The sequence below is a fragment of the Phascolarctos cinereus genome, unplaced genomic scaffold, assembly GCF_003287225.1.
Source record: "Phascolarctos cinereus isolate Bilbo 61053 unplaced genomic scaffold, phaCin_HiC Scaffold_4;HRSCAF=312, whole genome shotgun sequence".
In the NCBI taxonomy this organism is placed as follows: domain Eukaryota; kingdom Metazoa; phylum Chordata; class Mammalia; order Diprotodontia; family Phascolarctidae; genus Phascolarctos; species Phascolarctos cinereus.
Genome location: NW_027555847.1, coordinates 541074222 through 541092299, shown reverse-complemented (window position 1 = coordinate 541092299; position 18078 = coordinate 541074222). Strand labels below are relative to the sequence as shown.

The following is an 18078-nucleotide window of genomic DNA, read 5'->3' as shown; positions in this document are numbered from 1 at the left end:
ACAAATAACAAGGGACAGTCAGGATCTGAACCCAGGTCCTCTAACTTCAGGTTTAGTGCTCCTTCCACATTCAAGTCTTTCAAAAGACCCTTAAATGGCATGTATGACAACCAGAGTACAATTCCAGGGAAACCCCAATATTCTATATACCGACAGGTGTACTAGTGCCATCTTTATTTCCATTTTCAAGGTTTCAAAGTTTTAAAAGTTTTCTTCATTATCTTAAACATATGAAAGTAAAAATAGAAACCACTATTGAGAGACTGTACCTTTTGTGCCATTTAAATCCCACAGTATAATACATAGCTACTAAAATTTTAGAGTTCAAAAAGCATGGCTGACAAAATTGGATCCACTTTATAGCAACAGCAATTGAGGACATAATCAATTATGACACTGATCCTTCATTTTAGCAAACAGGCATAGAATGCAGGTAGGTTGTTTCCATAGATTTAAGAGAGCTACCTTACCAGAACTCTAATTCTGGCAACTTTTCTACCACTAGGAGTTTTGGGGTTCATCGTACATAGATGCTGAACCAGGCTTGATGTGGTTTTAATAAAATCTAGATTTGTTCCATTGCAGCTGATCCCAATGAGGCTGCTCTGTCAGTATGGAACACCTTCCCGACAACAGTATAGATGGGGAGGGCAACTTGGGGTTTTGTCTTCTGTGTTTTTTTCTTTTTTAGCTAGAAATGTGGGTTCCTGGTCCTCACCAGGATACATATAGTTTTGTGGACAGTAGATTGACATTATTCTTCTGTTTAGAACAATGCATTGCTCATGCCTTCCCCATCAATAAAAATGTGGACTAGTGTGTCTGAAGCTGCTCTTCTTCTGTTCTTTTAATTCAATTTCTGAGAGGTAAGAATATTTCCAACTACAAAAGAGAAGTTCAGAAGCAAACATTTAGTGTATGTGAAACACACATTAAGAATATTTCAGTAACATATAAGTGACAACAAAAAGAGAATGTTTACAAGCTTCAAGTATTGGGGAATTTTATCTAGAGCAGCATCTGTTGTCTGTGTGTAGACAGGCTTTCACAGTTTTTGAGACTGTAAAATATGATTTAAGCCAGGCAGTCAATATGTTTAGGTTAAATATGCTGTTTAAAAATGCATAAAAAAGTAACTGATGGAAAACAACCAAGTAATTTTCCCCTAAAGCACAAAATAATTAAATATGCAGGAGCTTTTTAATAATATAAAATACTATTTTTATTTTTCAAAGCCAGTACATTCGGCTTTGGGCAGACTGCTTATGCATTTCTAATACAAAAGTGGATTAAATAAATATCATCTGATGTATAAATAAACCATGAAACCAATTTGAAGGTAAAAAAAAGTAACTTTTCCATAATTTAAAAAAATTAACTTTCTAAATTTTCTACAGTTGTTAGCCACCAAGAACAAATCACTCTGCCATGGCAGAATTTGTAAAAGAATAAAACACAAATCCTGATTTCATCAATACAAAAGTCATCAAGCTATATATATAGCAATACACACAAAAGATCAGGTAGCAATGTTTGTTAAAACTACTTGTTTCTCCCACAATTTACACTGAGTAACTTGTATTTTAATTGCTTTAAACATTTAATTATCCATCCAGAATGAGCTATAATAGTATTTCTGTATTTTCTTTGAGAGAGGGAATGAATTCAAATCTGGACAACATTGAATTTTTCACAAGATTTATCAATTCTGCCAAGATAAACAGAAGCATCTAACATCATGGATGTATAAAGTCAGCAATATGGCACAAAAATTATGCTGTCCCCATCATTTAAAGAATATAGCAGATAAAGATGGGCTTTAAAAGTGCAACATTTTCATTGTGCTACTAAAATTATTTAAAGGTCAACAAAAAGGTTTCATAGGCACCCTAGCAGAGATATCATATTAGATGGGGTAAAAACGAACCAAAACCCCCTGATTTTTCTAAAATTTGGCTATTAAAAAATTCAAGAAGCCTCAATAATATAAATATAAATTAAGTGAAAAAAAGAACAAGAACTTGGATCAAATTACCACTTAGAAGATTTTACCTTGACAACTTCAATTCCTACATTACAGTTTCTAGGAAACTATTAGTAATAATCACATCTTTGAGCATTTTGGCACACAACTATTGTACAGCTAAGCTTCTGGGAGCATCCTTAACCAAAAGCAACATGTTCTTCAAATGAATTTTCACATAAGCAATTCTACGTACAATTATGCATTCTTGTTTGTAAAAAGATGTCACTGACATAAATCTGTATGAAAATCATTTGGAATAAAAAAACGTGTATTTCAGAATCACAAATGTTGCTATGAATAAGGAGAATTCATGTGAAGAACACAAGCCCAATTTTCCCCTTCTAATCTGTACATATATGCATGCATCTATAGCACATAAATTATTTCTAGTTTGTAAAAGGAAAATTTTATCAACTATTACAAACAAAATATTTTTTTTCTAAAACATTATTTATACTTAAATGAATGTGGTCCAGATTAAAAGTAAATTGTAGATTTGGAAATAACTAAAATTTAACTAGATTTAAAAAGAAAGACTATTTATCAGGGCAAAGCTTAACTTTGCATTTTAGAAAGTTTTTCTTTATTTTCAGCTTCTACCACTATAAAACTCTGAATGCTGTTACCCTTCCTCTATAATACTAACCAGACTGAGTACTAAGTGAAATATTTTTCCAAAAAAAACAATACCCCAGCTTTAAGTTCAGTACCTTTGAAATGGAATTACTGCATGTTAACTGTGTGCTATGTAATTATTTTACTGTAGAAGCACCTTAAGAAGCAACCTATTGTTATAGGTTGAAAGTGTTAACTCAATTTTCAAATGTGCTCAATTTACTAAGGAGAACATTTGCTTAGGACAACTAAAAGAAAAGTCGAAGTATTTGGGCAGATATCTATGGTCCTAGCTCTCATTTATAGTACTCTATTTGCAGTTCACCTTCCAGAGAGAGAGAAAGAGAAAGAAAGAGATGACATTTATGTCCAAGCTTACAATGTTTATGTTTAGAAGCAAAGAAAAATAGCCATATTTTTTAAAAGTCTGAATTTAATTTTTCTTCTCACTTACTGGAAGATCTAACTCCATCTTTAACCTTAACTTATATTTAAAGAGGAATATGGTTACATTTCTGAGTAACTTTATTTCTGATCCACACCTAATTAAATTACATCATATGTTACGATATGAGGAAAGGTGTTTCTTAATACACTCAATCTCTGAAAACCCTGTTTTTGTCCAAGGAAAAAAAGTTCTTCTAAAGATTTAGAAAAATATTATATTATAAAAATCAACCTTTTAAAGATTAGATTAAAATCTAAACTGTTTTATAGTCCTCCTATTCCAAGGAGTTTTATTGTATATAGGAGCAGCTTTTAATATTAGGACAACAAACCTGAAAAATTACATTCATAAGTGAACATGTACAAATTAAGTTTTCTTGCTCATTTAAACGGGAAAAAGTCACATAATGTGATGGTAGATGAATTTCTCCTCTTTCAAAACCCTTCTTTCCAAACTATCATTAGGCTTTCAGCGTGTCAATTAAGGCCTTCTGCAGGTGCCCAGCATAAAATTAACCAATCAAGTTAACTTAATTAGACATAATAAATAGACAGGAATTGAGCAAAACCCTTGTTAAAAACTCATCTGTCATAAGTTCAAAGTTAAAACAAACAAACAACTTCAATGTTGGGAAAGCCCATAAAGCCACCAATATTTATCAATATTCCTAAAGTAGTGCCGTACATTGTTTTAAAGGAAAAGTGCATAAAAATAGAACCTCTATCACTCAAGGGCAATTACAATTATCCAAAACAAATTGGAGTCAGGTTTAGCACTGACATTCATCAGAATCCTCAGGATTTATATAAATCCAGTACCACAAGAAGATTATTTCAGGTTTTTTTAAAAACCAAACTTTTCCCCAAAAAATATACAATACACAAAGCAGTTTGGAAAAAAGTAATATTATTTAACATTTTCTGACTTAAATATTTTCACATAACAAAAGGTATTTTCATATCACCAACTATATTACTTATATACATATGCCAAAAGTTAACAAAAGAATCAAAAGATGCCCTATCAAAATAACAGTGAAATGTCTCTTCCTTCAATGACTTGAAATGATCTTGTCTCTTAGTACACACAGCCCACATAATATTTACAATCAAACAAATGTATTCCTGAAACTAAGGTAGCAACGTGGGCACATAAAAGCAATTATTTTGGGGAAAATAAAATAAAACCCAGCTTTATATTACATTATAATAAAATGAATATTCATTTATTAATAAAATGAATACAATACTGATCTAGAAGTGCTCATGTGAAGTTGAAAACTTTGATGAACTCTATAATTGGGACTAGTACTATATTTACAAAATATACTGTTCAGCCACACAGAGGCCCATATATCTTTATATATACATACATATTTATATATAGAACATATAAATAATCTGAAAAGAACAAACTAAAATGAAGCAAAGAATTTTCCATCTTTGGAATGTTGAAAGGATGACTTGCACTAGACTCCAGTATAAAGTTTGAATTTGGTTATGGACATTTATGTGGCACCTTTCAGAAAAAAATTAAGCAGTTTGCTTAGGCAGTTTCAATGAAATAAAAAATAAGTTTACACACAAAGGAAAAATACTGGTGCATTTCTGGATTCTTACAGCTCACAGAAGAAACCTTTTCATTATCTTTTGGTGTATCCTGAGCTACAGGAGCTTCAGGGCTAAGAGTCTAGTTTAATAGGGGAGGTACCTTCTTCCTTCAAAATATGGCTTGTGCTTTCTGCAAGAATCCAACTCAAAGAGCTGAATATATATTTATGCAGTATATATGCTAATACTAATCACTTTGTTTGGACAGCTTAGTTTTGACTTGTACTTTAGATTCACTCTTTGCCCTCTACTTGCTATTTTAATGCCCCAGATACTATACGCTAACTAATGATTAGTTACTTTTATTTGAGAGAGAATTGGTCCAGCCATCTCTCAGGATATCAGTTTAATTTAATTTACCATAACAGAAAAGTCATTTATTACACTAGCCAAAATACACAGAAAGAAAATAAGTCACGGAAAAAAACTTCACTGTGCATTGCACATTTTTTTTTTGTACTTCATGTTCTTATCTTATTTTTAATATTAAGCTAGGTTTCTTATAACAGAAAGTGTTGAGCATCAATTCTCATACTTTCCACCTATTGGCAACCTGCTAATACAATGAAATCACACCCCAATGATAAGATCCAGTGAAAGTTTTTTTTTTTTAAACAAGATATATTGGCTGTGGATTAGAAGATGAAACTGCCTGTTGCATTACCTGAGTTCGTTGATTTGTTGATCAATGAGCACAAAACAGTTTACCTTTTTCCTATTTTCTCCCATAAGCTTATGAAAGACAATGATTCTTTTAAATAATGTTTGATAACTAAAAACCACATATTTTGTTAACATTTTCAACATTTGAAGCTCCAAACAAAAAATCCAAATGCTTTTTCCCTTTTCAAAATTTAAATTCAGAAATTTTGTTGTTGAAAGCATTATTTAAATCATCATCGAAAGACGTTGGTTAGGCTCTGCCATTCACTTGAAGTTTCTTGACCAACCTCTTCTAAATGGAGTGCACGATGAAGATCTTCCCCTTCTTGCTCTTGATGACTAGTTGATTCCTGTAAAGTACCTATAAAAGAAAACGTGAAATAGAAACACTTCAAAGTTAAAACTAAGATAAACAATATAATTATGAAACTTCATGATCTAATTTCTACCTTCCAACAAAAAAGTAAATTGAGTTATAGATGAATGTCTTAAATGTTTATCACTACTTTGTGAACTGATCCATATAAAGCACCCATGATGGAGTTAAATAAAACTTTTTACTATCCAGATTGAATAGGGAGCTTGTATTATTATTTCAATAGCTCACCTTTATATAGCCTTTTATGCAAATACACACATACTCTCATTTAATCCTCACAACCATCTTATGAAGTAGGTAAATTATCATAATTTTTATAAATGAAAAACTGTATTTCCTCCAATTCTAGGACAGGAGAAAGAGAACAAAGCCATTATAGGTTAGATGCAAGGTAAAAAGGAAACCAATGGCCTCTCCTCTTCAAGCTTCCCATTCTCCGTGCATACTCTGCAATCTTAACCACCAACAAGTACACTTCATTAAGCTCTATCCCATTAAATACTGCAAGCTTTGCTGTTTACCCCGCTTCTAAATCTTACAGTTTAAGAAGCTCTGAAGGGGTCATGAGTGGAAAAAGTTTAAGAAGCCCTGCAGCATGAACAAATATCAAATAATATAACCAAAAAATAATTGATTTCTTTCACAGAGACCCATCAGAGGGTTCCACCATCTCTAATAACTCTAAATTCATTTCCTTTAACTGTTCCCTTTTCTTTATATTTAACCTAGGGAAATAAAACGTGTGGAAAGTTTTAAAGTAAGACTGTCCTACAAATGTAACACAAATTAGGGTTGAAAATATACCTGCTGGTATTTGATTATCTACTAGGGTAGGAGTTAGAGAAGAGTATGAATATACATTTGAGAAATTGTATATGGTAGCACAAAAAACAGAACAAAATCTCCTGATACAGCTTTAGATAATTTTATTCTTTTAAAGACTAATTGATTTAAAGACAGTCTTATCAAAAGGAAACAAACCTAGAATTAGACTCTTGGGGCCTCTAGATTTCTGGCACTGAACTGTGTGTCCCTATTCTTTCATTCAAATTATTCACATCATTATGTTCAAGGCGCTGTGTAGGATTTCAATTCCAGATGAATCAATGGAGAAGTAGCATGAAGCCGAATAATACTAGGGGGTACTATTTAATTTTGACGTTTGTTAAGTATGTGTTAAGCATCACAGCAGAGTTTGAGATGCTAAGACAGATACAAAGATTAAATAATACTTGACACTATCTCCACGGAGCTACAACACATTTACACATTTCTGTTGTGGTTCAGTAGTTTTTCAATTGTGTCCAACTCTTCCTGACTAAATTTGGGTTTTACTTGGTAAAGCTATTGGAATGATTTGCCATTTCCCTTTATTTGACAGATGAGAAAACTGAGGCAAACAGGGTTAAGTGACTTGCCCAGGGTCACACAGCTAGTAAGTATCTGAGGCCAGATTTGAACTCAAGAAGATGAGTCTTTCTGACTTCAAGGCCAGCACTCTATCTACTTTGCAATCTAGCTGCCCCCCCTTCTCCCAACAAAACAAAAATGATAGGCAGTAAATGCTTAAAGTTCAAACCAAATTTTTCAAAGTTGAGAGGCAGGGAGACGATTGCTGTTAACTAGAGTGACTGATGATGACCATGACGACGACAACAACAAGAACAAAAACAACTACTCACATTTAAATAGTTTTTAGGTTTGCAAAGACTTTCTCTGCAATGCCTCCATGAGGTAGGTAGTATAAATATTAATATCCCCCTAACTCTCCCACGTTAATATGAAGAAATGGAGGCTCAGAGAAGCTAAAGAGATTGGAATGAGGGCTCCTGCTTCTAAAACCAGGACTTTTTTCTATACCATGTGAGGATGTCACAGACAATGTAGTATTTAAGGTTGACCTTATCTGAACAAATATAGATGGAAGTAGGGCAGCGGTCGTCGGAAAGATGCATTCCTGATGTAGGGAAGAGAATGCGTTTCCTCTTGACACAACGAAGAATGGATATTATCAACTACTGTCCTGAATAGCCTCAACAGTTTTTGGAATCAAACTTATTCCTATACTTAAAATTGTGCTAAAGCAGGGAGAAAAAATAGATCCAGGTCCTGCTGAAGGGTTAGCTCTGAGGACGAGGGGGAGAGAGGAGAGAAAAGAGAAAGAGCTCATGGACTTTAGGGAAGGAAATTAACAGATGCCTCAGTCTGTCAGAGCCAGGAAATGGGTACAGCAGAGCTACAGGATATTATATACAGTGCACATGTAAAAGTCTACAAAGCATAATGGAGAGAGAGCTGGTTTTGGAATCAAGAAGCCCTGGGTTCAAAGTTCTGCCTCCAACACATCTCAGATGTGCGATCATTAATAAGTTACTATTAACCCCTTAGTGACACCTGAGAAAACTTATTAAGACTATAAATTTTAAATGAGTTATGAATTTGCATCAGGTGAAAGTTTCTACACTAGGAATTCTTTTTACCAATGAAAACACAGATACTGCTGCCCCTCAAAATTTCCTGATGTCCATAACCCACTTCTGGGTTCCAAATATAACACAAAGCTTAAGCTTCTCAACAGAGCTTTGTGACACAATGGGACAAATTGGTCAACACAGAACAATCTTATAAGGCATATTAGGAACACCCGGGAAGATCCCAGCTCCTACTTCAGTAGTGGTGTTTAGCTTAAGTACCAGGCCCTGACGCAAACTCCTCTTACCATGTACCCTTGGCACTCCTTTTACAGCTTTCAAAGAACTGTAGGGACTGCCAGGTAGTAGCTACAGTTAGTCTGTCTTTCATCCAGCAGTAACTTCTGCAACCTTATTTTCTCTCTACTTGTTTTTAATAGGGTAATCAGAAGAAGAGATTTCCCTCCAGCCAGGCACAGGAGGAAAGAGCCTGGGACTGACATTCCAAGAGAATGTGTTCATCTCCCAGCTCTAAAAGTTACTTGCTCTATGACCTTGGGAAAGTCACTTACTGTTGCTGGGCTGCAGTTCCTTCATCTGCAGAATGAAAGTGACAGGCTAGAGGATCTCTAAGTCATTTCCAATTCTAAATTTATGACGTATGACCAAAATTTAAGACATGTCCTATGATCGCTGGTCCTGAGATGGACAGAAGTGAATATAACAAACTCACTGATGTTCATGATAATCTTTTAATCATTTTGGCCTCAACATTTTCTTCAATTGGTGCATTTCAATACACTCACTTAAGAAACAATTAAAATAATAATACTTACCAGTATAGCTATGTGCTCGTTTCATATGGAGTTTCATATTGCTTTTCTGGGTAAAGCCCATTGCACAGTAATCACATTTGTAAGGTCTCTCCCCTGTGTGCTTTTTCATATGTACCTGAAGTGCACTTTTCTGATTAAATGCTTTTTCACAAAGAGTACAATGAAATGGACGCTCTCCTAAGAGAAGGGGAAAAACATTTTTAAATTTCCTATATCAGAATCCATTTGAAAATAAGATACATTTATTAAACAAGATTAGATTTTTTTAAAAGTAAAGATGTTATTTTTTAAAATAATGCTCATTTAATGTCCCCATCACTAAGATAATCCATACTTGTTTTATTCCAGTTAGTCTACAACATGAAAGAGCGTAAAAATTTAACAGGCCCTTGTTTAAAGTCCCAGGAACTCAATGTAAACTCTTTAAGGTTAAGAGAGTATTGTTCTATATAGTTTTCTATTTGCTGTCGCATCTAGGACAAAGTTGGGCATGAAATGTGGGAGGCATTCAATAAATACTTCTTGTTCAGTTTAAAATATTTCCAGAGACACTTGGCTAGACAGAAAGGGCAGAATAAGATTACAAAGAACATTTCATGCAGTCAGTGTGGTTCAGATTTTATTCAATACTCTGAGTGAGAGAAAATAAGGCCCTGAAACAGGGAGGGAGCAGTGGAAAGGTAGTAACAGCTGAACAAAACATTTTACAGCGAGATGTAACAGAATCTGAAAAATGACTAGATATTGAGAATGAGGGGAAAAGACAGTCAAAGTTGACTCAAAAAGATTCTGAGCTTGGGTTACTAGGAGAATACTAGTACTATCAACTGAAATAGGAAAAACTGAAAGATGGGGCCAAGGTTTTTAGAGAAAATGATGGGTTAAAATTTGGAGATGATGAGGTCAAGAAAAATATCTAGGCAGAGATATATACCAAGCAAATGGAAATGTGGGGTTGAATATATAGACTTAGAAATCATCCACATTCATAAGTGAAATTATGGATGAATTTAATAAAGCAAATGGTGTAAAAAGGGAAGATGGCTTAAGAACAGACCCTTGAGAAATACTCCAACTTTGGGAGTGGAAATAAGAAAAATGAATAAAGGATACAGAGAAGAAATAATCAGAGGCAGGAAGACTAAGTGAGCACTATCATGGAAAGCAAGGAAGGAGAGGAGCAAGAAGGGATAGAAAGAGATTTCAAAAAGTAATGAATTAGAACAATTTTTATACTACTTATAATCTTCACGTTTGAGAACATCTTTTTTCTACTTAAAACATTTTCCTTATGCAGCTGAAAGTCCCAAAGAGCTATTCTTATGCAAATTCTGCATATTAATTCTACAAATAAAATGATACTCAAGATGGTTTCTAGCACTTCATCAAGAGGAGTTTTCTTGTAATTCAGCTATAAACGCTGTGTGTCTCTATAAATTATTTCACAGCACTCTGGAATATTCTTCCAGTTTAGAAGAAAGCAATTTTCTTATAATTACATTGCCCATTCCATCCAGAAATAGATTTGAAATCCCTAGACAAAAACTCTTCGTATGTTTATTAGTTTCTACTTAATGAATAAATCATGGTTCAGGCTATTTTAAAATCTGTTGCATGATAATATGCAAATGTATAAAATATAGTCAACAACCCCAAACACCGATTCCTTAAAACTATTATTCCTTGGTACATTCAAAAAAATTTTGGTTTTAAATGACTATTAATTAAATCACAAAGTTAACAATTTCAAGACATTTATTTACTAACTAATAATGCAGGTCAACACACAAAAACTAATGACAATTATACATATTTTCATAATACTTATTTCTTTACTTCACCTAATTAGGCACTTAATACACAGCTTTAAGGCAGAAAGCCACAGATATGAACTACATTCAATATTAATTATAGAACTATCTTTATGTATTCTACTGAAAGGATAAAAATAGTCTTGCTTAATGTAATTTCTTGGTTTGACTTTTTTATAGTATACCATTCTCCCGTTGTCCTTTACCTTCATATTTTCTATAAATGGCAGATAATATAAACATTCCACCTATGTGGAAACTTAGCTGTGTGGAAATCTCAACTACTCGGAACACAGCCAAGAAACACAAAGTATGCAGAAAAGATTTCTGAATTAGCCAAAAAAGAAGAAGTTTCAAATTTTAGGTGTTAAATCTGAAGCAATTTCAATTCAAAACAAAATTTTATTAAGATCCTATGATGTAGCAGCTCTTTTTTGTGGTGGCAAAGAATTGGAAATTGAGAGGATGTCCATCAATTGGGGAATGGCTGAGCAAGTTGTGGTATATGAATGTAACGGAATACTATTATGCTATAAGAAATGACGAACAGGCTGACTTCAGAAAAACCAAGAAAGACTTATATGGTCTGATGCTGAGTGAAGTGAGCAGAGAACCAAGAGGACTTTCTACACAATAACAGCCATGTTATGCGATGACTAATATTGTTAAACTGAACCCTTCTCAGCATTACAAGGATCTAAGACATCTCCAGAGGCCTTGGGATAGAAAATGCTGTCCATATCCAAAGAAAGAACTATGGAAGTCGAATGCTATCACTTATTTTTACCTTCTGTTGAGTTTTGTTTCATCTTTCTGATGGTTCCTCCCATTGGTTTAATTTTTACTTACAACTTCACTAATGTGAAAATATGTTTAATAGGAATGTAAATGTAAGCCTATATCAGATTGTGCACCGTCGTGGGGAGGGTGGGGGGAAGAAGGGGGAGAAAAATTTCAACTCAAAAGCATATGGAAGTGATTGTTGATAAATCAAAATAAATTAATAAAACTTAAAAAAACAAAGATCCTATGAAGATAGCCATATGAAAAAATGCTCTAAATCACTACTGATTAGAGAAATACAAATTATTGTATTTGTATTGTATAAAATGACTCTGAAGCACACCTATCAGATTGGCTAACGTGACAAAACAGGAAAATGATAAATGTTGGAGAAGATGTGGGAAAATTGGAACACTAATGCCTTGTTGGTGGAGTTGTGAAACATCCAACCATTCTGGAGAGCAATTTGGAACTATGCCCAAAGGGCTATAAAAATGTGCAAACACTTTGACCTAGCAACAGTACTTCCAGGGCTGTATCCCAAAGAGATCATACAAATGGGAAAAAGGACCCACATGTACAAAAATTTATAGCAGCTCTTTCTGGGGTGGCAAAGAACTGGAAATTGAGGGGCTGCCCATCAATTGGGGAATGGCTGAACAAGTTGAGATATATAAATGTAATGGAATACTATTGTGCTATAAGAAATAATGAGCAGGCAGATTTCAGAAAAACCTGGAAAGACCTGTATGGACTGATGCTGAGTGAAGTGAGCAGAACCAGGAGAACTCTGTACAAAGTAACAGCCACATTATACGATGATTAACTTCGATGAACTTAGCTCTTCTCAGCAATGTAAAGATCTAAGACATCTCCAAAAGTCTCACAATGGAAAATGCAATCCACATCCAGAGAAAGAATTACGGAGTTTGAATGCAGATCAAAGCATACTATTTGCTCCTTTTTTCTCCTTCTGTTTTTTTTTTTCTTGTGGTTCCTCCTATTGGCTCTAATTCTTCTTTACAACATGACTAATACGAAAATATGTTTACTAGGAATGTATATGTAGATTTTTTTTAACATAAATTTATTTTTAGTTTTTCAACATTCACTCCCACAAGTTTTTGAGTTCCAAATTTTCACCCCATCTCACCCCTTCCCCCATCCCAAGATGGCATGCATTCTGAATATCCCTTCCCCTAGTCTGTCCTCTCTTCTATCTCTCTCCCCTTCTCTTATTCCCTTCCCCTTCTATTTTCCTGTAGAGCAGGATAGAGTTCTGTACTCCATTTCCTATATTTCTTATTCGCCAGTGGCATGTGAAAACTTTTTTTTTAAAACATATGTTTTTAAAACTTTAGGTTTCAAATTTTCTCTCTTCCTCCCTCCCCACCCACCCTCATTGAAAAGGCAAGCAACTCAATATAGGTTGTACATGTACAGTTATGCAAAACACTTCCATAGTAGACATGTTGTGAAAAACTAACTCTATTTCCCTTAATCCTATCCTGCCCTCCCATTTATTCTATTCTTTCTTTTGACCCTGTCCCTCCTCAGAAGTATTTACTTCAGATTATCCCCTTTCCCAATCTGCCCTCCTCTCTATTCCCCTGCTCTCTTGTCCCCTTCTCCCCCTATCTTCCTGTAGGGTAAAACAGATTTCCATACCCAATTGAATGTGTATGTTATTCCCTCCTTAAGCCAAATCCTATGAGAATAAGATTCATTCATTCCCTCTTACCTTCCCCTGTTTCCCCTCCACTGTAAGAGACTTTTCTTTTCTGTTTTTTTTTGTGAGATAATTTACCCCATTCTACCTCTCCCTTTCTTCTTCTCTGAGTATCATCCTCTCTCATCCCTTAATTTTATTCTCCAGATATGACCCCTTAATGTTCAACTCACCCTGTACCCTCTATCTATCTATCTACATATACATACATGTAATTTTTTTCCTCTAACTACCCCAATACTGACAAAGGTCTCATGAGTTATAAATATCATCTTTCCATGCAGGAATGTAAACAGTTCAATCTTAATAAGTCTCTTATGATTTCTCTTTCCTGTTTACCTCTTCATGTTCCACTGGAGTCCTGTATTTGAAAGTCAAATTTTCTATTCAGCTCTGGTCTTTTCATCAGAATGCTTGAAAGTCCTCTATTTCACTGAATGACCATTTTTTCCCCTGAAGGATTATACTCAGTTTTGCTGGGTAGGTGATTCTTGGTTGTAATCCTATCTCCTTTGCCCTCCGGAATATTATATTCCATGCCCTGGTCCTTTAATGTAGAAGCTGCTAAATCTTGTGTTATCCTGATTGTGTTTCCACAGTACTTGAACTGTTTCCTTCTGGCAGCTTGTAATATTTTCTCCTTGACCTGGGAACTCTGGAATTTGGCTACAATATTCCTAGGAGTTTTCCTTTGGGGATCTCTTTCAGGAGGAGATCTGTGGATTCTTTCAATTTCTATTTTGCCCTCTGGTTCTAATATATCAGGGCAGTTTTCCTTGATAATTTCTTGAAAGATGATGTCTAGGCTCTTTTTTTGATCATGGCTTTCAGATAGTCCAATAATTTTTAAATTCTCTCTCCTGGATCTATTTTCCAGGTCAGTTGTTTTTCCAATGAGATATTTCACATTGTTTTCTAATTTTTCATTCTTTTGGATTTGTTCTACAGTGTCTTGATTTCTCATAAAGTCACTATCTTCCAATTGCTCTATTCTAATTTTTAAGGAAGTATTTTCTTCAGTAATCTTTTGGACTTCCTTTTCCATTTGGCCAATTTTGCTTTTTAGGGCATTTTCTCCTCATTGGCTTTTTGGACCTCTTTTGCCATTTGGGTTAGGCTATTTTTTAAGGTGTTATTTTCTTCAGTATTTTTGGTCTCCTTTAGCAAGCTGTTGACTTGTTTTTCATGATTTTCTTGCATCACTCTCAGTTTTTCCTCTACTTCCCTTACTTGCTTCTCAAAATCCCTTTTGAGCTCTTCCAAGGCCTGACTGATTCATATTTTTCTTGGAGGCTTTGGATGTAGGAGCTTTGACTTTGTTGTCTTCTTCTGGTTGTATTTTTGATCTTCTTTTTCACCAAAGTAAGATAATATAGTCTGACTCTTTTTGTGCTGCTTGCTCATGATCCCAGCCAATTACTTGAGTTTTAAACTCTTTGTTAAGGTAAGAGTCTGCTTCCAATGTGGAGAATGTACTGTCCCAAGCTTCAGGGGTTTGTATAGCTGTTTTCAGAGATACTTGTAGGGACCTGTAAATTTTCAGTTCTTCCAAGGTGGTATGATATGGGGCAAGGTGTTTAATCCTTTCCTGGCCTGTGACCACAAGTACTCCTTTCTGTCCTGTAGCTGTGAGGAGGGGTTCCTTTGCACAGCCACTACAAGCTCCACCACACCAGTGTTCCTCCTCACCCCAGGAACGCCGCCCAGAACTGTGACCCAGATCCAAACATGGGCAAAGCAAGAGATTCCTGCCTCCGCACTGGCATAGAGATCCCTGTAGTCCCTCTCTGATCAGCCATTGGATTCCCCCTCAGTCTGTGGGCCGGAAGCTAGGGAAGCAGCTGCACCCCCCCAGGGCCACGCTCTTGGGGAATGGAGCTGAAACCTCACCTTCCTGTCTCAGCACCGACAGAAACAGACTTTTCCCACTGACCTTCTAAGTTGTCTTTGGCATTCGTGGATTGAGGAGTCTGGAAACCTCCACAGCTGCCCACGAGTCAGTCCTCTGAGGCCTGCTCCAGGTTGATGTGGCCTGCGCGCCCTCGCCATGCTGCGCTCCCAGCCCGGCACGATACACCTTTCTGATCAATCATCCAGGTTGTCTTGGGCTGGACATTTGTTTCACTCTGTCTTTTTGCGGTTCTGCTTCTTCAGAATTTGTTTAGAGCCATTTCTATGAGTATTTGGAGGGGTTTGGAGGAGAGCTCAAGCAAGTTACTGCTTTCACTCTGCCATCTTGGCTCCGTATATGTAGATTCTATATCAGATTGTATACCGTCTTGTGGAGGGAGGTGGGGAGAGAGGAGGAGGAAAATTTAAAACTCAAAAGCTTATGAAAGTGACTGCTGAAAACTAAAAATAAATAAACTAAAAAAAAAAAAAGATCCTAGGATATACTAGGAGTATGAAGCCAAAAAACCCCAACAAAACACTGTCCTGACCTTAGTGAATTTATATTCTTAGAAGCAGAAGAGGCAATACTGTACAAAACAAACCAAAAAACACTATGATCCAAAATAAAAGAGAGAGACAGACAAAGTTCTATTCTTCTCTATGACTACAATTCCACTCTCCATCCCCCTTTGGCCTCATCATGATCTTTTATTTATTCCTGATTTCCTAGTCTACAGTCTTCTTCTAACCTCATTTTTCAGCCTCTTTAAAAATGTATTTCCTGTCTCTGCTTTCTATCTCCCTTCATGGCTTTCACGGCTTTTCAAGGGCTTCTCCAGCAACTTAAACTAGGATGTTGCCAAAATTCTGTCCTGGGTTCTCTACTATTCTCTCTTGAAAAACTCATCTACTCATATATGTATTTTTCAGTTCTAGATCTATAGTACATGCTTAATTTTCTTCTCAGAGCTTAATATTATTTCCACCCAGATGGCCAGCTGTCACATCAAATATATCATGTATAAAATTGAACTTATCACTTTTTTCACTTGTCTTGTCCTCTTCCCCTAATATTTTCTTTGAATGTCATTGTCATCTTTCCAGTCACCATTGCTTGTAACCTTGTAGTTACCGCTGATCTTTCCAGTGATTCTCACACATCCTATCAGTTGCCAAGTCCTCCCATTTATATCTCAGCAATACCTGCAGCATCCAATCCTTCCTCTCCATTTTCAATGAAACAATCCTACTATATATAAGTTTTCCTATCTTATCATCTAGATTATTGTCTTCTAACAGCACTTCCTTCCTCCAGTGTATCTTTGATTCAATCTACCCTCTACACTAGAGCTTTCAAGCATGTGGCCAGGGGGTGTAATGCCACAACCAGATTAAAATGTAACTGGGAAATATTTAACAAAAGAAATAAAAATACAATTCAGATGTTAATAATATGTGGTTTTCATCAAACTGCACATAAGGTCCCTGTGGGCCACATTAGAGGTTAAATTGTTTTCAGTGTACCTCATTTAAGGAAGAAAAGGTATATAATCAAGATTTTCCTCCAAAATGGTTTTTTAAAAAGTTTTAGGGTTAAACATAATAAATCCTCAGCTATTCTTTAGGTTTCCATATTGTCGAGGTTTTATTGTACTTGTACCTTTATTTTTGGTCAGGCTTCCGGAAGATTAACCCTTCATTAAATAGAAAATCTTTATTTCAAGATCACCTCCACTAAAATCCAACAAGCATTTTAATCAAGCATTTACTATGTATACGGAAATGTGACAGGTAGTGGACATACAAAGACAAAATTAAAATGAACAAATCAACACTGTCCTCAAGTTAATACCCTCCTGGAAAGATACTCAAATGCATATGTGATAGTGTGCATTTGGAAATTCCCTCCAATGATGCAGATCACAATTTATTCATGCCTACCCATCCTGTGTGACTCTTGTCCATTTTTACCTCTCTAGCTCATTACAGGGGCCCTACCCAATGTGCTCTTGACCTGAGTCTTGAAAAAGCTAAGGCTTGTGAGTCAGAAGTAAGGAGCAAGTATATTCCATGCCCTGGGTACAGCTATGCAAATGCAAGTAGGGAGGAGATGGATTTCTGAGTTCAAAGACTAGTAAGTGGGTAAATTTGGCTGAAATACAGTGGGTATGAAAGAGAATAATATGTGATAAGCTTAGAGATTTTGGAGAGTTTAAAATGCCAAGAAAAGGGGCTTGCTTGTATCTTGGTGGTAAAGGGACACCACTGATTCTTCTGAAACAAAGGAATGATATGGCCAGACTTGTACATTAGAAAGATTGTTTTGGCAGCTGTGTGGAAAATGGCTTGGCAAGGAGACATACTTGGAAGCCAAGAATCTAACTGAGAAGCTATTAACAGTGAAGATGACAGGAATAAGGAACTGAAAAAGTGCAGTGACTACAGGAGAGAGGAGAAAGGGACAGATATGAGAGATATTAGGGATGAAGGAGAGGAAGAAGTGGAATATAACTCTAAGATTATGAACCATAATGGAAGTGCCTTTAACAGAAAGTCAAGGAGTAGATTTGAGAGGAATTTTGCCAATTCTATGAAACTGTCTTTGATTCTTCCTAGAATGAATGATCTTTGGCTCCTCAAATCTCTCGTGTTTCTCTGTTAACCTCTTATATACTCTTATGTTAACCTGTATTACAGTTATTTGTGTTTTATCTTTGTATAAGATTATAACTCCTTCAGGGGATTATGTCTTATTCATTTTTATATCTCTAGGGCCTTCCACATCATGAGCACAAAAACAATGAACAAAAAGTAACACTTGAATTAAATCAATTAATTGGAACATCTTCAGAGTGTGGGTATGTATATGTATGT

At 35.4% G+C, this 18078-nt stretch overlaps 1 protein-coding gene across 5 annotated transcripts in view; it reads right to left on the bottom strand.

Moving 5' to 3' along the window:
* Positions 1-157: 157 nt before the first annotated feature.
* The window catches only part of ZNF236 (zinc finger protein 236), a 221866-nt gene continuing 203945 nt past the window's right edge, over positions 158-18078 (bottom strand). For 3 of the 5 annotated variants that reach the window (XM_020986929.2, XM_020986928.2, XM_020986930.2), the window contains 2 exons: positions 8989-9165; positions 158-5723 (listed from right to left, as the gene is read on the bottom strand). In XM_020986929.2, coding sequence (XP_020842588.1) covers positions 5596-5723; positions 8989-9165 — 305 coding nt within the window. In that variant the 3' untranslated portion in view covers positions 158-5595. Of the gene's footprint in view, positions 5724-8988; positions 9166-15244; positions 15590-18078 lie in introns of those variants that run through there. The other 2 variants (XR_013486249.1, XM_078153550.1) reach the window with 2 other exon arrangements.